We start from the raw sequence: 17,349 nt of genomic DNA, 5'->3' as shown, positions 1-17,349 counted from the left end.
GAATGGAGCACTGGGTGTTATATGCAAACAATGAATCATGGAACACTGCATCAAAAATTAATGATGTAATGTATGGTGAGTAACACAATATAAAAAAAAAGAGTGAAGGTTTGACTTTTTCTTTGCCAGTTTGGATGCCTTTTATTTCTTTTTTTTTTTTTAAATATTTTATTTATTTATTTATTAGAGAGTGAGAGAGAGAGAAACAGCATGAGAGGGGAGAGGCTCAGAGGGAGAAGCAGACCCCCTGCCGAGCTGGGAGCCCGATGTGGGACTCGATCCCAGGACTCTGGGATCATGACCTGAGCTGAAGGCAGTTGCTTAACCAACTGAGCCACCCAGGTGCCCAAGGATGCCTTTTATTTCTTTTTGTTGTCTGATTACTGAGACTAGGACTTCTGGTACTATGTTGAACAACAGTGGTGAGAGTGGACTTTCCTGTTGTGCTCCTGACCTTAGGGGGAAAGCTTTCAGTTTTTCCCCATTGAGAATGATATTCACTGTGGGCTTTTCATTTATGGCTTTTATCATCTTGAGGTATGTTCCCTCTATCCCTACACTGTGGAGAGTTTTAATCAAGAAAGAAATGTTGTATTTTGTCAAATGCTTTTTCTGCATCTATTGAGAGGATCCTATGGTTCTTGCCCTTTCTTTTTATTAATGTGGTGTATCACTTTGATTGATTTGCATATGTTGAACCACCCTTGCAGCCCAGGAATAAATTCCACTTGGTCGTGGTGAATAATCCTTTTACACTTGATCTTAGCCAAAAGGCCGAGAAGCGATGGTGGTGAATAATCCTTTTAATGTGTTGTTGGATCCTATTGACTAGTATCTTGGTGAGAATATTGCATCCATGTTCATCAAGGATATTGGTCTGTAATTCTCCTTTTTGGTGGGGTCTTTGTCTGGTTTTGGGATCAAGGAATGCTGGTCTCTAGAAAGAATTTGGAAGTTTTCCTTCCATTTCTATTTTTTGGAACAGCTTCAGAAGAATAGGTATTAATTCTTTAAATGTTTGGTAGATGGCTGAGTAATGTTCCATTGAATATATGAACCATATCTTCTTTATCCACTTATCCGTTGAAGGACATCTTGGCTCCTTCCACAGTTTTGCTATTGTTATATGCAACTAATGAATCATTGAACAATACATCAAAAACTAATGATGTAATACATGTTGGCTAACTGAACATAATAATGAAAAAATAAATAAAAAAAATAAAAGGTCACCTTCCTGGGTAGGCTGATCTGGGTAATTAGGCTTTGAAAAAAAAATAATAAAGGTTTGGAAAATTCCACTGGGAGGCCATCTGGTCCTGGATTCTTGTTTGTTGGGAGATTTTTGGCAATTGCTTCAACTTCCTTGCTGGTTATGGATCTGTTCGGGTTTTCTATTTCTTCCTGTTTCAGTTTTGGTAATTTATATGTTTCTAGGAATGCATCAATTTCTTCCAAATTGTCTAATTTGTTGGCATATAGTTGCTCATGATATGTTCTTATAATTGTATTTCTTCAGTATTGGTTGTGATCTCTCCTGTTTCATTTATGATCTTATTTATTTGGGTCCTTTCTCTTTTCTTTTTGGTAAGTCTGGCCAGAGGTTTATCAATCTTATTAATTCTTTCAAATAACCATCTCCTAGTTTTGTTGATCTGTTCTACTGTTCTTTTGGTTTCCATTTCATTGATTTCTGCTCTAATCTAATCTAATTCTCTTCTCCTGCTGGATTTAGGCTTTATTTTCTGTTCTTTCTCCGGCTCTTTTAGGTGTAAGGTTAGGCTGTGTATTTGAGACTTTTTTTGTTTCTTGAGAGAGGCTTGTATTGCTATATATTTCCCCCTTAGGATCGCCTTTGCTGCATCCCACAGGTTTTGAACTGTCGTGTTTCCATTTTCATGAATTTTTAATGTTCTTTAATTTCCTGGTTGACCCATTCATTCTTTAATAGGATGCTCTTTAATGTCCATGTATTTGTGTTTCTTCTACATTTTCTCTTGTGATTGGGAGTTCAAGTTTTAAAGCATTGTGGTCTGAAAATATGCAGGGAATAATCCCAGTGTTTCGGTACTGGTTCAGACATGATTTGTGACCCAGTATGTGATCTGTTCTGGAGAATGTTTCATGTGCACTCAGGAAAAACGTGTATTCTATTGTTTTAGGATGAAATGCTCTGAACATATCTGTGAAGTCCATCTGGTCCAGTGTGTCATTCAGTCCTTGTTTCCTTGTTGATCTTCTGCTTAGATGATCTGTCCATTGCTGTGAGTGGGGTGTTGTAGTCCTCTACTATTGTTGTATTATTATCAATGTGTTTCTTTAATTTTATTATTAACTGGTTTATATAATTGGCTGCTCCCAAGTTGGGGACATAAATATTTACAATTGTTAGATCTTATTCGATAGACCCTTTTATTATGATGTAGTGTCCTTCTTCATTTCCTATTATAGTCTTTGGTTTAAAATCTGATTTGTCTGATATAAGGATTGCTACCCCAGCTTTCTTTTGATGTCTATTAGCATAATAAATGGTTCTCTACCCCCTCACTTTCAATCTGAAGGTGTCTTTGGGTCTAAAATGAGTCTCTTGTAGACAGCATGTTGAGGGGTCTTTTTTTTTTTTTTTTTTTTAAATCCCAACTGATACCCTGTGTCTTTTGATTGGGGCATTTAGCCCATTTACAATCAGAGTAATTATTGAAAGATATGAATTTAGTGCCATTGTATTACCTGTAAAGTCACTATTTCTGTATATTGTCTCTGTTCCTTTATGGTCTTTGTTACTTTTGGGCTCTCTCTTTGCTTAAAGGATTTCCTTTAATATTTCTCACAGAGCTGACTAGTGATCACAAATTCTTTTAGTTTCTGTTTGTCCTGGAAGCTCTTTATCTCCTCTTCTATCCTGTTTGACAGCCTTGCTGGATAAAGTATTCTTGGCTGCATACTTTTCTCATTTAGCACCTTGACTATAACATGCCAGTCATTTCTGGACTGCCAGGTCTCTGTGGACAGGTCTGCTGTCAGCCTTATGTTTCTACCCTTGTAGGTTAAGGACCTCTTGTTCCGAGCTGCTTTCAGGATTTTCTCTTTATCTCTGAAATTTGTAAGCTTCACTATTATATTGACCTATTTTTATTGATTTTCAGGGGTTCTCTGTGGCTCCTGGACTTGAATGCCTGTTTCCTTCCCCAGATAAGGGATGTTCTTAGCTATAATTTGTTCAAATAAACCTTCTGCCCCCTCTCTCTTTCCTGTTCCTCTGGGACCCCAATTATTCTAATATTGTTTAATTTTATGGTATCATTGATCTCTCGAGTCCTCCCCTTGTGATCCAGTAGTTATCTCTTTTTCTCACCTTCCTTATTCTCCATTATTTTGTTTTCTATACCACTGACTCTCTCTTCTGCCTCATTTTTCCTAGCAGTTAGAGCCTCCATTTTTTATTGCATCTCATTAATAGCCTTTTTTATTTTTGACCTGATTAGATTTTAGTTCTTTTATTTATCCAGTAAAGGATTCTCTAGTGTCTTCTATGCTTTTTTCCAGCCCAGCTAGTATCTTTATAATCATTGCTTTGAATTCTATTTCCTACATCTTACTTATATCCATATTGATTAAATCCCTGGCAGTGAGTACTGCCTCTTGCTCTCTCTTTTTGGGTGAGCTCTTCCATCTTGTCATAATGTCCAGAAAAGAACAGATGAGAGGGAGAAAATACAAAAATAGCAACAATGACACCAGAAAAATATACATTAAACAAATGAAAGGAAACAGAAACAAACAAACAAACAAAAATAAAGAGAATAAAATCGAACAAGAAGTTGAACAGAACAGAAAAATAAACTAGATCCTAGGTATGTTTTGGTCTGTTTGTTAGAAGCTAGATTACAAAATAAGTAAGAAAGAAAAACATATATATAGAAAAATAAAATTGAATACAATGAAAGGAAGCCAAAAAATGAAATATATATATAAAAGTAATGTATCAAACTCAACATCCAAAAAACAAATAATCCAGTCAAGAAATGGACAGAAGACATGAACAGACACTTTTCCAAAGAAGACATACAAATGGTAACAGAAACATGAAAATATGCTCCACATCATGTGCTGTCAGGGAAATACAAATCAAACCCACAATGAGATACCACCTCACACCAGTTAGAATGGCTAAAATTAACAAGACAGAGAACAAATAATGTTGGCGAAGATGTGGACAAAGGGGAACCCTCTTATATTGTTGGTGGGAATGTAAGCTGGTACAGCCACTCTGGAAAACAGTATGGAGGTTCCTCAAGAAGTTAAAAATAGAACTACCCTATGACCCAGCATTTGCACTACTGGGTATTTATCCCAAAGATACAGATGTAGTGAAAAGAAGGGACACTTGCACCCCAATGTTCATAGCAACAATGTCCACAATAGCCAAGCTGTGGAAGGAGCCAAGATGTTGTTCAACAGATGAGTGGATAAAGATGTGGGTCATATACACAATGGAATATTATTCAGCCATCAGAAATGATGAATATCTACCATTTATATCGACATGGATGGAACTAGAGGGTATTATGTTAAGTGAAATAAGTCAATCAGAGAAGGACAATTATCATATGGTGTCATTCATATGTGGAATATAAGAAATAATGCAGAGGATCAGAGGGAAAGGGAGGAAAAACTGCCTGGGAAGAAATCAGAGAGAGAGACAAACCATGAGAGACTCTTGACTCCGGGAAAGAAACTGTTATATGTAACTAATGAAACATTGAACACTATATGTTGGCTAATTGAATTTATTTATTTAGTCACCATATAGTACACCATACAGTACATTAGTCACCATACAGTACACCATACAGTACATTAGCTTTTGATGTAGTGTTCCATGATTCATTGTTTGGGTATAACACCCAGTGTTCCATGCAATACATGCCCTACTTAATACCCATCACTGGGCTAACCCATCCCCCTACCCTCCCCCCAAAACCCTCAGTTTGTTTCCCGTAGTCCATAGTCTCTCATGGTTCATCTCCCCCTCTGATTTCCTCCCCTTCATTTTTCCCTTCCTTCTCCTAATGTCCTCCATGCTATTCCTTATATTCCATATATAAGTGAAACCATATGATAATTGTCTTTCTCCACTTGACTTATTTCACTTAGTATAATCCCCTCCAGTTCCATCCATGTCAATGCAAATGGTGGGTATTCATCTTTTCTGATGGTTGAGTAATATTCCATTGTATATATGGACCACATCTTCTTTATCCATTCATCTGTTGAAGGACATCTTGGTTCTTTCCACAGTTTGGCTATTGTGGACAATGCTGCTATGAACACTGCGGTGCAGGTGCCCCTTCTTTTCACTACATTTGTATCTCTGGGGATAATACCCAGTAGTGCAATTTCTGGGTCATAGGGTAGCTCTATTTTTAACTTTTTGAAGAACCTCCATACTTTTTTCCAACGTGGCTGTACCAACTTGCATTCCCACCAACAGCGTAAGAGGGTTCCCCTTTCTCCACATCTTTGCCAACATTTTCTGTTCCCTGTCTTGTCAACTTTTGCCCTTGTAATTGGTGTAAGGTGGTATCTCAATGTGGTTTTAATTTGTGTTTCCTTGATGGCTAATGATGTTCAACATTTTTTCATGTGTCTGTTAGCCATTTGTATGTCTTCTTCAGAGAAGTGTCTGTTCATGTCTTCTGCCCATTTTTTGACTGATCATTTGATTTTTGGGTGTTGAGTTTGAGAAGTTCTTTATAGATCTTGGATATCAGCCCTTTGTCTGTGGTGTCATTTGCAAATATCTTCTCCCATTCTGTGCGTTGCCTCTTTGTTTTGTTGACTGTTTCCTTTGCTGTGCAGAAGCTTTTTATCTTGATGAAGTTCCAAAAGTTCATCTTTGCTTTTGTTTCACTACCTTTTGGATGTTGCTGTGGCCGATGTCAAAGAGGTTACTGCCTATGTTCTCCTCTAGGATTTTGATGGATTCCTGTCTCACATTGAGGTCTTTCATCCATTTTGATTTTATCTTTGTATATGGTGTTAGAGAATGGTTGAGTTTCATTCTTCTGCATGTGGCCATCCAATTTTCCCAGCACAATTTATTGAAGAAACTGTCTTTTTTCCATTGCATATTTTTTCCTGCTTTGTCGAAGATTAGTTGACCATAGAGCTGAGGGTCCATATCTGGGCTCTCTATTCTGTTCTATTGGTCTACATGTCTGTTTTTGTGTCAGTACCATGCTGTTTTGGTGATCACTGCTTTGTAATATAGCTTGAAATCGGGCAACGTGATGTCCCCAGCTTTGTTTTTCTTTTTCAACATTTCCTTGGCGATTCGGGGTCTTTTCTGATTCCATAGAAATTTTAGGATTGTTTGTTCCAGCACTTTGAAAAATATCATTGGAATTTTGATCGGGATGGCATTGAAGGTATAGATTGCTCTGGGTAGCATAGACATTTTAACAATGTTTATTCTTCTGATCCACGAGCATGGAATATTTTTCCATCTTTTTGTGTCTTCTTCAATTTCTTTCATGAGTGTTCTGTAGTTCCTAGAGTAGAGATCCTTCACCTCTTTGGTTAGGTTTATTCCGAGGTATCTTATGGTTTTTGGTGCTATTGTAAATGGAATCATTTCTCTAATTTCTCTTTCTACAGCTGCATTGTTAGTGTCTAAGAAAGCAACTGATTTCTGTGCATTGATTTTGTATCCTTCCACATTACTGAATTGCTGTATGAGTTCTAGTAATTTGGGGGTGGAGTCTTTTGGTTTTCCATATAAAGTATCATGTCATCTGGGAAAAGAGAGAGTTTGACTTCTTCTTTGCCAATTTGAATACCTTTTATTTCTTTCTGTTGTCTGATTGCTGTTGCTAGGACTTCTAGTATTATGTTGAACAATAGTGGCGAGAATGGGCATCCTTGACATGTTCCTGATCTTAAGGGAAAGGCTCTCAGCTTTTCCCCATTGAGGATGATATTCGCTGTGTGTTTTTCATAGATGGATTTTAGGAGCTTGAGGAATGTTCCCTCTATCCCTATACTCTGAAGAGTTTTAATCAGGAAAGGATGCTGTATTTTGTCAAATGCTTTTTCTGCATCAATTGAGAGGACCATATCGTTCTTCTCTCTCCTCTTTTTAATGTGTTCTATCACACTGATTGATTTGCCAATGTTGAACCACCCTTGCATCCTGGGGATAAATCCCACTTGGTTGTGGTGGATGATCCTTTCAATGTATTGTTGGATCCTATTAGCTAGGATTTTGTTGAGGATTTTGGAGTCCATATTCATCAGGGATATTGGTCTGAAATTCTCCTTTTTGATGGGGTCTTTGTCTGGTTTGGGGATTAAGGTAATGCTGGCCTCATAGAATGAGTCTGGAAGCTTTCCTTCTGTTTCTACTTTTTGAAACAGCTTCAGGAGAACGGGTATTATTTCTTCTTTGAATGTTTGGTAGAATTCCCCGAGGAATCCATCAGGCCCTGGACTCTTGTTTTTTGGGAGGTTTTTGATCACTGCTTCAATCTCGCTACCGGTTATTGGCCTATTCAGGTTGTCAATTTCTTCCTGTTTCAGTCTTGGCAGTTTATGGGTTTCCAGGAAGGCATCCATTTCATCCAGATTGCTCAGTTTTTTGGCATATAGTTGTTGATAGTAATTTCTAATAATTTTTTCTATTTCCTTGGTGTTAGTCATGATCTCTCCCTTTTCATTCATCATTTTATTAATTTGGGTCCTTTATCTTTTATTTTGGATAAGTCTGGCCAGTGGTTTATCGATCTTATTAATTCTTTCAACGAACCAGCTTCTAGTTTCGTTGATCTGATCTACTGTGTTTCTGGTTTCTAATTCATTGATCTCTGCTCTAATTTAATTATTTCTCTTCTAATGTGTGGCTTAGGCATCGTTTGTTGCTTTTTCTCTAGTTCTTTAAGGTGTAGAGTTAGTTGGTGAATTTGGGATTTTTCTATTTTTTTGAGTGAAGCTTGGATGGCTATGTATTTCCCCCTTAGGACCACCTTTGCAGTATCCCATAGGTTTTGGACCGATATGTTTTCATTCTCATTGGTTTCCATGAATTGTTTAAATTCTTCTTTGATTTCCTGGTTGACCTGGACATTCTTGAGCAGAGTGGTCTTTAGCTTCCAGGTATTTGAATTTCTTCCAAATTTTTTCTTGTGATTGAGTTCCAGTTTTAAAGCATTATGGTCTGAGAATACGCAGGGAATAATCTCAATCTTTTGGCATGAGTTGAGACCTGATTTGTGACCCAGTATGTTGTCTATTCTGGAGAAAGTTCCATGTGTGCTCGAGAAGAATGAGTATTCTGTTGTTTTAGGGTGGAATGTTCTGTATATATCTCTGAGGTCCATCTGGTCCAGTGTGTCATTCAAAGCTCTTGTTTCTTTGTTGATTTTCTGCTTAGATGATCTGTCTATTGCTGAGAGTGGAGTATTGAGGTCTCCTACAATTAATGTACTGTTATCAATATAACTCTTTATTTTGTTTAACAGTTGGCTTATGTAGATGGCTGCTCCCATGTTGGGGGCATAGATATTTACAGTTGTTAGATGTTCTTGTTGGATAGACCCTTTAAGAATGATATAGTGTCCTTCTGGGTCTCTAACTAAAGTCTTTAGTTTAAAATCTAATTTGTCTGATATAAGAATTGCTACCCCAGCTTTCTTTTGAGGTCCGTTGGCATGAAAAATGGTTCTCCACCCCCTCACTTTCAGTCTGGAGGTATCTTTAGGTTCAAAATGAGTCTCTTGTAGACAGCATATGGATGGGTCTTGTCTTTTTATCCAATCTGCAACCCTGTGCGTTTCATGGGAACATTTAGGCCGTTCACATTGACAGTGATTATTGAAAGATAGGATTTTATTTTCATCACACTGCCTGTGAAGTCCTTGTTTCTATAGACTGTAAATTTCTGTTCTCTAACACTCTTGGGGTCTTTCTCCTTTTATAGAACCCCCCTTAATATTGCTTGCAGGGCTGGCTTGGTGGTCACATATTCTTTCAGTTTCTGCCAGTGTTGGAAGCTCCTCGTTTCTCCATCCATTCTGAATGATAGCCTTGCTGGATAAAGTATCCTTGGCTGCATGTTCTTCTCATTTAGTACCCTGAATATGTCTTGCCAGCCCTTTCTGGCTTGCCAGGTCTCTGTGGACAGGTCTGACGTTATTCTGATGTTCCTCCCTCTGTATGTAAGAAATCTCTGGCCCCTCGCTGCTTTCAAGATTGTTTCCTTGGATCTAAGATTTGCGAATTGTACTATTATATGTTGTGGTGTCAATCTGTTCTCACTGATCTTGGAAGGGGTCCTCTCTGCCTCTTGGACACTAATGCTTGTTTCCTTCCCCAGATTAGGGAAGTTCTCAGATATGATTTGCTCAAATATATCTTCTGGACCTCTCTCTCTCTCTCCACTTCCTCAGGAATCCCAAGAATTCTAATATTGGAACGTTTCATTGAGTCATTAATCTCTCTGTTTGATCCCTTGGGCTTTAATTTGCTTTTTCCATGCCTCCTCAGTTTCCTTCTTTTCTATTATCTTATATCTTCTAGCTCACTAATTCATTCATCTGCCTTGTTTACCCTGGCAGTCAGAGTATCCAGTTTAGACTGAATTTCATTCATAGCATCTTTAAGTTCAGCCTGATTAGATCTCATTTCTGCTCTTAGAGATTCTATATTGTCGTTGATATTTTTCTCAAGCCTAGATATCAAATTCATAATTGTTACTCTGAAGTCTATTTCTGAGATCTTGGTTATATCCATATATATTAGGTCTGTGGCAGAGGCCACAGTCTCTGATTCTTTTCTTTGTTGGGGGTTCCTCCCCTTAGTCATTCTGTTGAGGGGTGGTTGAAGGAATGTACAGAGTCTAAAGTATTAACCACAACCCAAGCAAGATGCACCTGTTTTATATGGACCTTAGGGTTGTCATCCTCTTGTTCTTCCACCCTCTCTTCTGGGGGAGTGGCCTGCCTCACTGTTACTCAGGCAACCCTATTTGGGCAGAGTTGCCCTGCCCCCTGTGTGTGTGTGGGGGGGTGGGCTCAGTGAAAACTGGTTTTGGGGGGCTTTTGTTCTCTGGCGGCTTTCCCTGGTGGCTTTCCATGTGTCTTCTGAGAGTCAGAGCAGAAGTGACCACATCCAAACCTCTGTCTCAGAACAGAGTGATCGCAGTCTGCTCCTCACTGAGCTCTCCAGGCCACACCATCTCCATTTCTGTCTGTGGTGCTAAAAACCGCAGTCTTCTGGGTTGTGCACCCCACAACAGCACTCCTAGATGTTGCTCCCAGGGCAGGGCACGTCTCTGCCCTTTGTGCTTCTAAAACCACAAGCCACCCCCGGTTCACATGTGTGCACCCGTATCTCCAGGTTTCCATCTGGGGGGCTGCCCTAAAGTCCTTTCCCTGCCGCTACCAGTCTGCAAGCCTGTGCCTGGTCCCCAGCACAGGAGGATTTTGAGCTCTGGTGTTATCTCACCTTCCCAGTGCAAGTTTATGGAGGCTCCCACTCCCTTCTGTTTATCTTCTGATATCTGCCTCAGAATCATGGCTCCCTGCTTCATACCTTGAGACCAACCACCAGAGATATTCTGTTTGTAGAGATCCAGATATATCTTCTTACATCTCAGGCTGATTTCATGGGTGTTCAGAATGGTTTGGTAGATATCCAGCTTAATTCAGGGGACCAGTTGAAGTAGAGTCCTCTACTCCTCTGCTATATTTCTACTCTCTCCTATGTTGCCTAATTAAATTTAAATAAATAAAAACAAAACAAAACAAAGAGTAAAATGGGAAAAAAGGTAATGTAAAAATGAAAATTAAAAAAGACTTAAAAAAAGAATTGATAAAATAAGAAAAGAGCTGAAAAGGGGAAAAAAAGTATAAAACTGGAAGACTAAAGAATAATAAGAAAAAAACAGGAATGCTAACTACTGCTTTCCCCAAGAGCTGGAGTTTGCAGTTCTCTATGATTGGTAAACTTGGTATTAGCTGGAAGTTCCTGCTGATCTTCTGGGGGAGGGGCCTGTTGTGCTGATTCTCAGGTGCCTCTACCCTGGCAGAATTGCACTGCTCTTGCCAGGGGGCAGCAGATTGCTCTCTGTAGCTGTTTTGGTGCCTGAAGGCTTTCAGTGCTGATGTGGGGGATGAAAATAGTGGCACCTGGATCTCTAGGTCCAAAGCTGAAAGTCTGCAGCCCCCGCTCTTCAATGAGCCCTCACAGAAAAGCATTCAGTTACTCTTGTCTCCCTGGTTTCCGCTGGAACTCTGAGTTCACCCAGCCTGTGACCAATCATTTTCATCTCAGGCACATGACCCTATTTTGAGTCTCCAAACTTTACAGATTCCTATGGTGTGCACCCACGCCATTCCTCCCAGGGGAAGGAGGGGTTCTCACCACAGTTCTGCCTCTTGCTGGGCACCTGCAGAGAGCTGTTGCCCAATCCTGCAGCAGTTCTCAGTTTATGGCAACAGTGAGAGAAAGCTGGCACCAGGACTCACAATTTGCAGCTGGCTTCCCTGCTCAGATGCTTGGGAACTCTGCCACACTCAGGCACTCCCATTCTTTTTGTGACCCCGGGGATCCTGAAACCACGCTCTCCCACCTGGGATTCTGCCCCGCTTCACCATCTGAGCCTTTCAGGCAGTTTGCTCCCACCGGAGCAAACTTGTAAAAGTTCTGAATTTGCACTCTGCTGCTTTTTTTTTTTTTTTAAAGATTTTATTTATTTGACAGAGAGAGACACAGCGAGAAAGGAAACACAAGCAAGGGGAGTGGGAAAGGGAGAAGCAGACTTCCCGTGGAGCAGGGAGCCCGATGCGGGGCTCGATCCCAAGACCCTGGGACCATGACCTGAGCTGAAGGCAGACGCTTAACGACTGAGCCACCCAGGTGCCCCTGCACTCTGCTGCTTTTAACAGTTTTTGGTACCGGCTTACAGAGGCTCCCTCCCCCTGCGGTTTATCTTCTGATATATCACCTCAGATTCATGTCTCCACATCCCCTAACTTGCAAAAAGTGGTCGCTTTTCTATTTGTAGAATTGTAGCAATTCTTTTCTCAGATCTCCAGTTGATTTTGCAGGTGTTCAGAATGATTTGATAACTATCTATCTGAATTCCAGGGACCAGACAAAATTAAGGTCCCCTAATCCTTGACCATCTTAACTCCTCCCCTCCTTTAATTTTTTAATCTGGGGCCTTTAACACTTTAATTTTGAGGTTCCTTCTCCTTTAATATAAATATTTAAACATATAAATTAGACTCAAAACACTGCTTTTGTTGCATCTCATGAGTTTTTATGCATGTTTTATTATTATTAAATTTTGTACATTTAAACAATTCCTCTATAAGATTCCACTCTTGAGTTTTTACCATTTATCCACTTTCTGCATCCATCTTAGCTCTTTCTGAAATAAGTAGGAAGGGTTGCTATTGGCATCTAGTGGGTAGAAGCCAGGATGCTATGCTGCTAAACATTCTTCAGTGCTCAAAACAGTGCTCCTCCACCCTGTCAACAAATAATTATCTGGCCCAAAATGTCAACAGTGCCAAGGTAGAGGAACACTGATTTAGACCAACATGTAAATATAATTAATAAATATTATTACCTTGATTTATCTCTGTCCCTTGTTATGAATCAGGCGTCTCTTCAGAGAATCCCAGATAAAATGCAGCATGATGCTTTACAGAGATTGCAGATGGCTCAAAGGTAAAATTTCCATTGTGTGGTTAGATCAATTCCCAGTACTGTGCCCATACTCAATTTCCTTGATAATATGCTGGATAAGAGAAAAAATAGACTGGAAGTTAAGAGATACATGAAATATGGCTGAGGGTATGGTTTTACCTGATCTCTTTTATGCTTCACACTCTATCCAGCCAGATGAAAAAGACCATGTCAGAATGCTAGCACCTGACATCAAACAACAGGTATCTTTGCATGGGCTTTAGGCTTCAATGTGCTGGCACACTGCCAGGAATACAAGGAATGTTTAAACATGATGGATGGCTCTTAAAATCTGCCTATTGACATTACATGTGCATGTGGTCATTGAGCTTTTGGGAATAGGTGGGAAAATACATTTATGAACAGAAAAATCAGGTTTATTTTATGTAATATACATGCCACCCAAGGGAAACATCTTTCCAATGCACAGACCACTGGTTTACTTGAATATTGAAATTTAAGACATTGGATCTAGAATCAGAGGCTGTAGCCCTCGACCAAATCACCTGTAGGTAGCAAAGTTGCCATTATTCATCAGCAAAAAGAAGTAATCATTCAAGTTATCCCAGTTTAGAGGATACTGTTAGGTTAAGAAAAGAAAATACTTGTGAAGTGAACTATTAATGTTAGGCATGAAATGAAATTGGGTATTAAAGAAAAAACTACAATATGGTCTGGAGATAGCAAAGACTTAAAAAGGAACAAGAAAACCTACCTCACATCTGGAAAGGCAACATAGAGAAATTATGAGAGAAGGAAGTAAGAGAGAAGAATAATAAGTACATTAAGAATAATTATAAAGAAACAATAAACAAAGAAGAAACAAAAAATATAATCATGAAAACTGCTTCAAATGCTGACTGGCAAAATGGTGATAATTTTTGCAAGGCTGCCACAAGGAGTATAGCACAAGGAGAGAGAAGGCCTACAACTATCATAGATCAACACCAAAAAAGATGAAGAATGAAAGACTGGTGTTTATCGCATCAAGATGCATACTGGCAGAGACTTTGAATCAACACTATGACTAAAAAGATAGAAGAACCATGCTAGATGCAGGGGAAGCAAGGTAATACACCTTGGGGCAGTAATAGGAGAACTGATGCCTGAGAGAACACTGGTCTCTGACACATCACTATATAGTGTGGAAACTGACAGCAGAAGGGTAAGAGCAGACTGACACACATGAAGGGAGGCAGCAAGTAGATCTAAAACAGGTGATGCGGCAGCAGGGTGGGCAGTAGATGCAATGGAAGCAGCACCTGGGCCATGAGCCAGCAACAGGTGGTTCTGCAAAAGGTGGTTGGCAAATGAAAGGTGAGTGCTCTTCAACAAGGGCAGGAGACACAGCCTAGCATCTGAGTGTGTCCCTGTCATGAAGCACTGGGTCCAGACCTAGCAAGTAGGAAGCAACCCAGGTCGTGTCTGGGTTGCCACCTCATCAGGCAAACGCCCAGGTCCCAAGGACCAGCAGGAGGCGTGTTTGGTCTTGGCAGTCTGTCCAGAGCCTCCCGCATAGCTGGTCTTCAATGTTGGCGTGTGCCCCAGACAGAAGCCTTCCTAGCTCATCAGAGGTCCCTCCACTGCTCCTGGGAGGTGTCTCAGGGCCTATGTGTGCTCTTCCTCTCAGAGCCTGAATCCAGCCTCACATCCCTGAGCACTGAGGCAGCATCATGCATTAGTTCGGGACCAGAAGCACCACCCTTCTGTTATCGTTGAGTCCTGTGAATGCCCATGCTCTTTTCTCTTTCTTCTTCCTTACTTGGTTTCCCCCGCCCTCTGCCCCATTCCCGCCTAAGCTCTGCTCCCAGAGTGGCACATTGACTTCCCTGGAACGCTTCACAGTTCCTTTCCCAAACGCTGGAGGTTGTTTGGTTCCCGTAGATGGTTCAGAGGCCATGGATTACTCCAAGTCATCCTACACGCCCACTGCACAGGCTCTCGGTCCCTGACGTCGCCCGTCCTTACTTGTCTTGGGAACATGTTGATCACGACGCCAAATCGCCTTGCAGGTGGGGAGCATGATGTGTTTGGCAGAAAAATGCCTCATAGCTCTGTACTCTGCCAGTGAGTCCTGAGGACAAGGAAGCCCAAGCAGAAGTGGACTTCCATGGCCCCACAAGATGTGAGTGTGCAGGCACGGACCTTGGTCATGAAGCCACCGCAGGCTCACCTATCTCTGAGGCAGAGGAGTGCATGATGGGCTGGATGGTGCTCAAGGCCACGAAAGGGTCCCTGTGTTCCCAAGAACTCTAAGGGGCAGGGCCTGCTGCCCTCTCACGGGGCTGCGGGTCACTGAGTCGTAGGATACGGATGTCTACCATTTTGTCCCACATATCCCCGGCACCTACAGGAGAAGAGGACTTCCGCAGTCCACAAAGACACTCCAACAAACCTCTTGCCAGGGCTCAGGCCCAGGGCAGTGCCTAACTCGCCTGCAGATGGGAATGGGAGTGCCCTTCAGCAAGGGCAGGAGGAGTTGCAGCCTGGCATCTGAGTGTGTCCCTGTCAGCTCTATGACATGACGTCCCAAGATTTCCTCATCTGCAAATGGAGCTGTGGATTGGTGGGGGAGTGTGTGAGGCTCCAAATGATTAATGCACGCGGTATGTGACCTGTGTATATACATCGTTACGTCGCGAATGCCATCAAGGGCACGAACACCATATGGGATGCAGAACGGTACAGGGTTTATTAAGAAATAGAGGTGAGATCCGCTGCCCTCGAGGGAAGCCTTCCAAGGGATCATGCAAGGGAGAAAACAGGATACAAGCACTGCAAGGACACGCACAAAGGAAACATGATGCCCAGACTTTTGGTCGTGGCAGACACTGGTGCCCAAGGCATGAGGATTGGTTTCTCTAAGTTACTGATAGTGAGAGGGTGAAGATCTTGACTGTGCAGGAGTCAAGGCAGAGATGATGAGTCCAGGTCAGGATGCAAGAAGATGGCACGTGACCCATCAGACGGAGGAAGCTGAGCCTCAGGGAGAAGTGGTCCACCCTCATCGAGCCGAATCACGAGCTTGTGAGGAGGCAGATGAGTGGCAGAAACATTGGCGATGGCGTGGTGGCTTTCAGCGACGTTTGGCAGTGACTTTGTTTCCCAAATGGCAAATCAGTGCTGTGTGCAGATGGTGGTTCTTGGTGAGGCAATCAGCAGCAGGAAGGCTGGCAGCAGCTGGACACACAGCAAGGGTGGCAGCAGGTGGTCCTGCAGCAGGTGGTGCGGCAGCAAGTTGGGCAGAAGCAGCAGCAAGGCTGGCAGCAGCTAGACCCGCAGCAGCTGGACCCGCTGCCGCCTTGTCCACAGCCGCTGCCGCCGCACCCACAGCAGCTGGGCCGACAGCAGGTGGTCCTGCAGCAGGTGGTCTGACAGCAAGTTGGGGGGCAGCAGCAAGGCTGGCAGCAGCTGGACCCGCAGCAGCTGGACCCGCTGCCACCTTGTCCATAGCCGCCGCTGCACCCGCAGCAGCTGGGCTGGCAGCAGGTGGTCCTGCAGCAGGTGGTCCTGCAGCAGGTGGTCCTGTAGCACGTAGGCTGGCAGCAAGGGGAGCAGCAGCACGACTCGGTCATGGTGTCACAGGTGGAGTGGGGGCTTCTGTTCAGAGGTTAGTTTCTCAGGTTCAGACTGGGGCCTCCTTCTGTTCTGGGGCTTTTATACACTGGACCCCCTGAAGTGTGGACCAATGGGCAGGACTTTCCTTGTTGTTGTTTACATCCTTTCCCATAGTCACTGGGGGCTGGTAGAAGAGGAAGTCCCCTACATGTTAGGAATCTTTAGAGAATAAGTGCTTAATGTGTTTCCTAATTGAGAATAACGCAGAGAAACGTTTTCAGATGAAAGCAACGTGGTCACATCAGCAGCATTGTTCTTGCTTCACTGACTATCAGGTCATGTGATAGAGTTCCCGCTGTCCTGAGGAGTGTCTGAGCAGCGGTCCTTCCCCAGCTTTGGTCCCTAGGTTGTAGGTAGATTGGGAGTATTCCTGGGGAGGGGGCGAGTGGGTGGGAGGGGGCGGAGAATGACTTGTCGGTATGTTCAGAGGGACCACCAGAATCCAGGCCTGAGCCCAAGTGGGTTTCCCCACAAAGCCTGATTCCAGACTCCCACAGGCATCTGCCTCTCATAGCACCCTACCCCACCTGTGTGTCCCAGTTCAATCAAGGACCTTGGGTAGAGGCTGTCTGGCCTCCTGTCTTCCAAAAGGCAAGGCAGAACCAAAGCACGTGGGCAGCCTCACTCAAGGTACGTCCTTGTTGACCAGCACTCCTGACTGATCTAGGCTTGGGCGCATGCCCAGCATCTGGGACTTTCTGTGATATAATTGGGGCAGTCATGGGCAAAGCAGGATGACTTGGGGACTCTAGTCCTCGCCTTGTGAACTAGCCTAGTCCAGGATTTCGTGCTGCTGCCTACACCTTCATCGTGCTGGATCCTTTCCAGTCCTTAATTCTCTGGTTTCTTTCCTTCCTCCTTCCCTCCCTACCCCCAGCCACCCCCAGCCCACCCCACCCTCCTCTGCCTCCCTCCCTCTGTCCCTTCCTTTTTCTTGTTTCCTTACCTACTCGGCTCCCTGTCTTCGTTTCTGTCTCT

The 17,349-nt window shown here is 42.5% G+C and overlaps 2 protein-coding genes across 2 annotated transcripts in view; both read right to left on the bottom strand.

The window, feature by feature from the left end:
* The window catches only part of LOC110573273 (signal transducer and activator of transcription 5B), an 871,639-nt gene that overhangs the window by 761,054 nt on the left and 93,236 nt on the right, over window positions 1–17,349 (bottom strand). The gene's annotated exons all lie outside the window — the stretch shown is intronic.
* On the bottom strand, window positions 15,889–16,369 carry LOC110573255 (keratin-associated protein 9-2-like). The gene has a single exon (XM_021681725.1). The coding sequence runs from the start codon at window positions 16,326–16,328 to the stop codon at window positions 15,909–15,911; it is 420 nt and encodes a 139-aa protein (XP_021537400.1). The 5' UTR covers window positions 16,329–16,369; the 3' UTR covers window positions 15,889–15,908.

Source organism: Neomonachus schauinslandi, chromosome 15 (genome assembly GCF_002201575.2).
Source record: "Neomonachus schauinslandi chromosome 15, ASM220157v2, whole genome shotgun sequence".
NCBI classification, from domain to species: Eukaryota; Metazoa; Chordata; class Mammalia; order Carnivora; family Phocidae; genus Neomonachus; species Neomonachus schauinslandi.
This window is presented reverse-complemented; position numbering and strand designations above follow the sequence as displayed.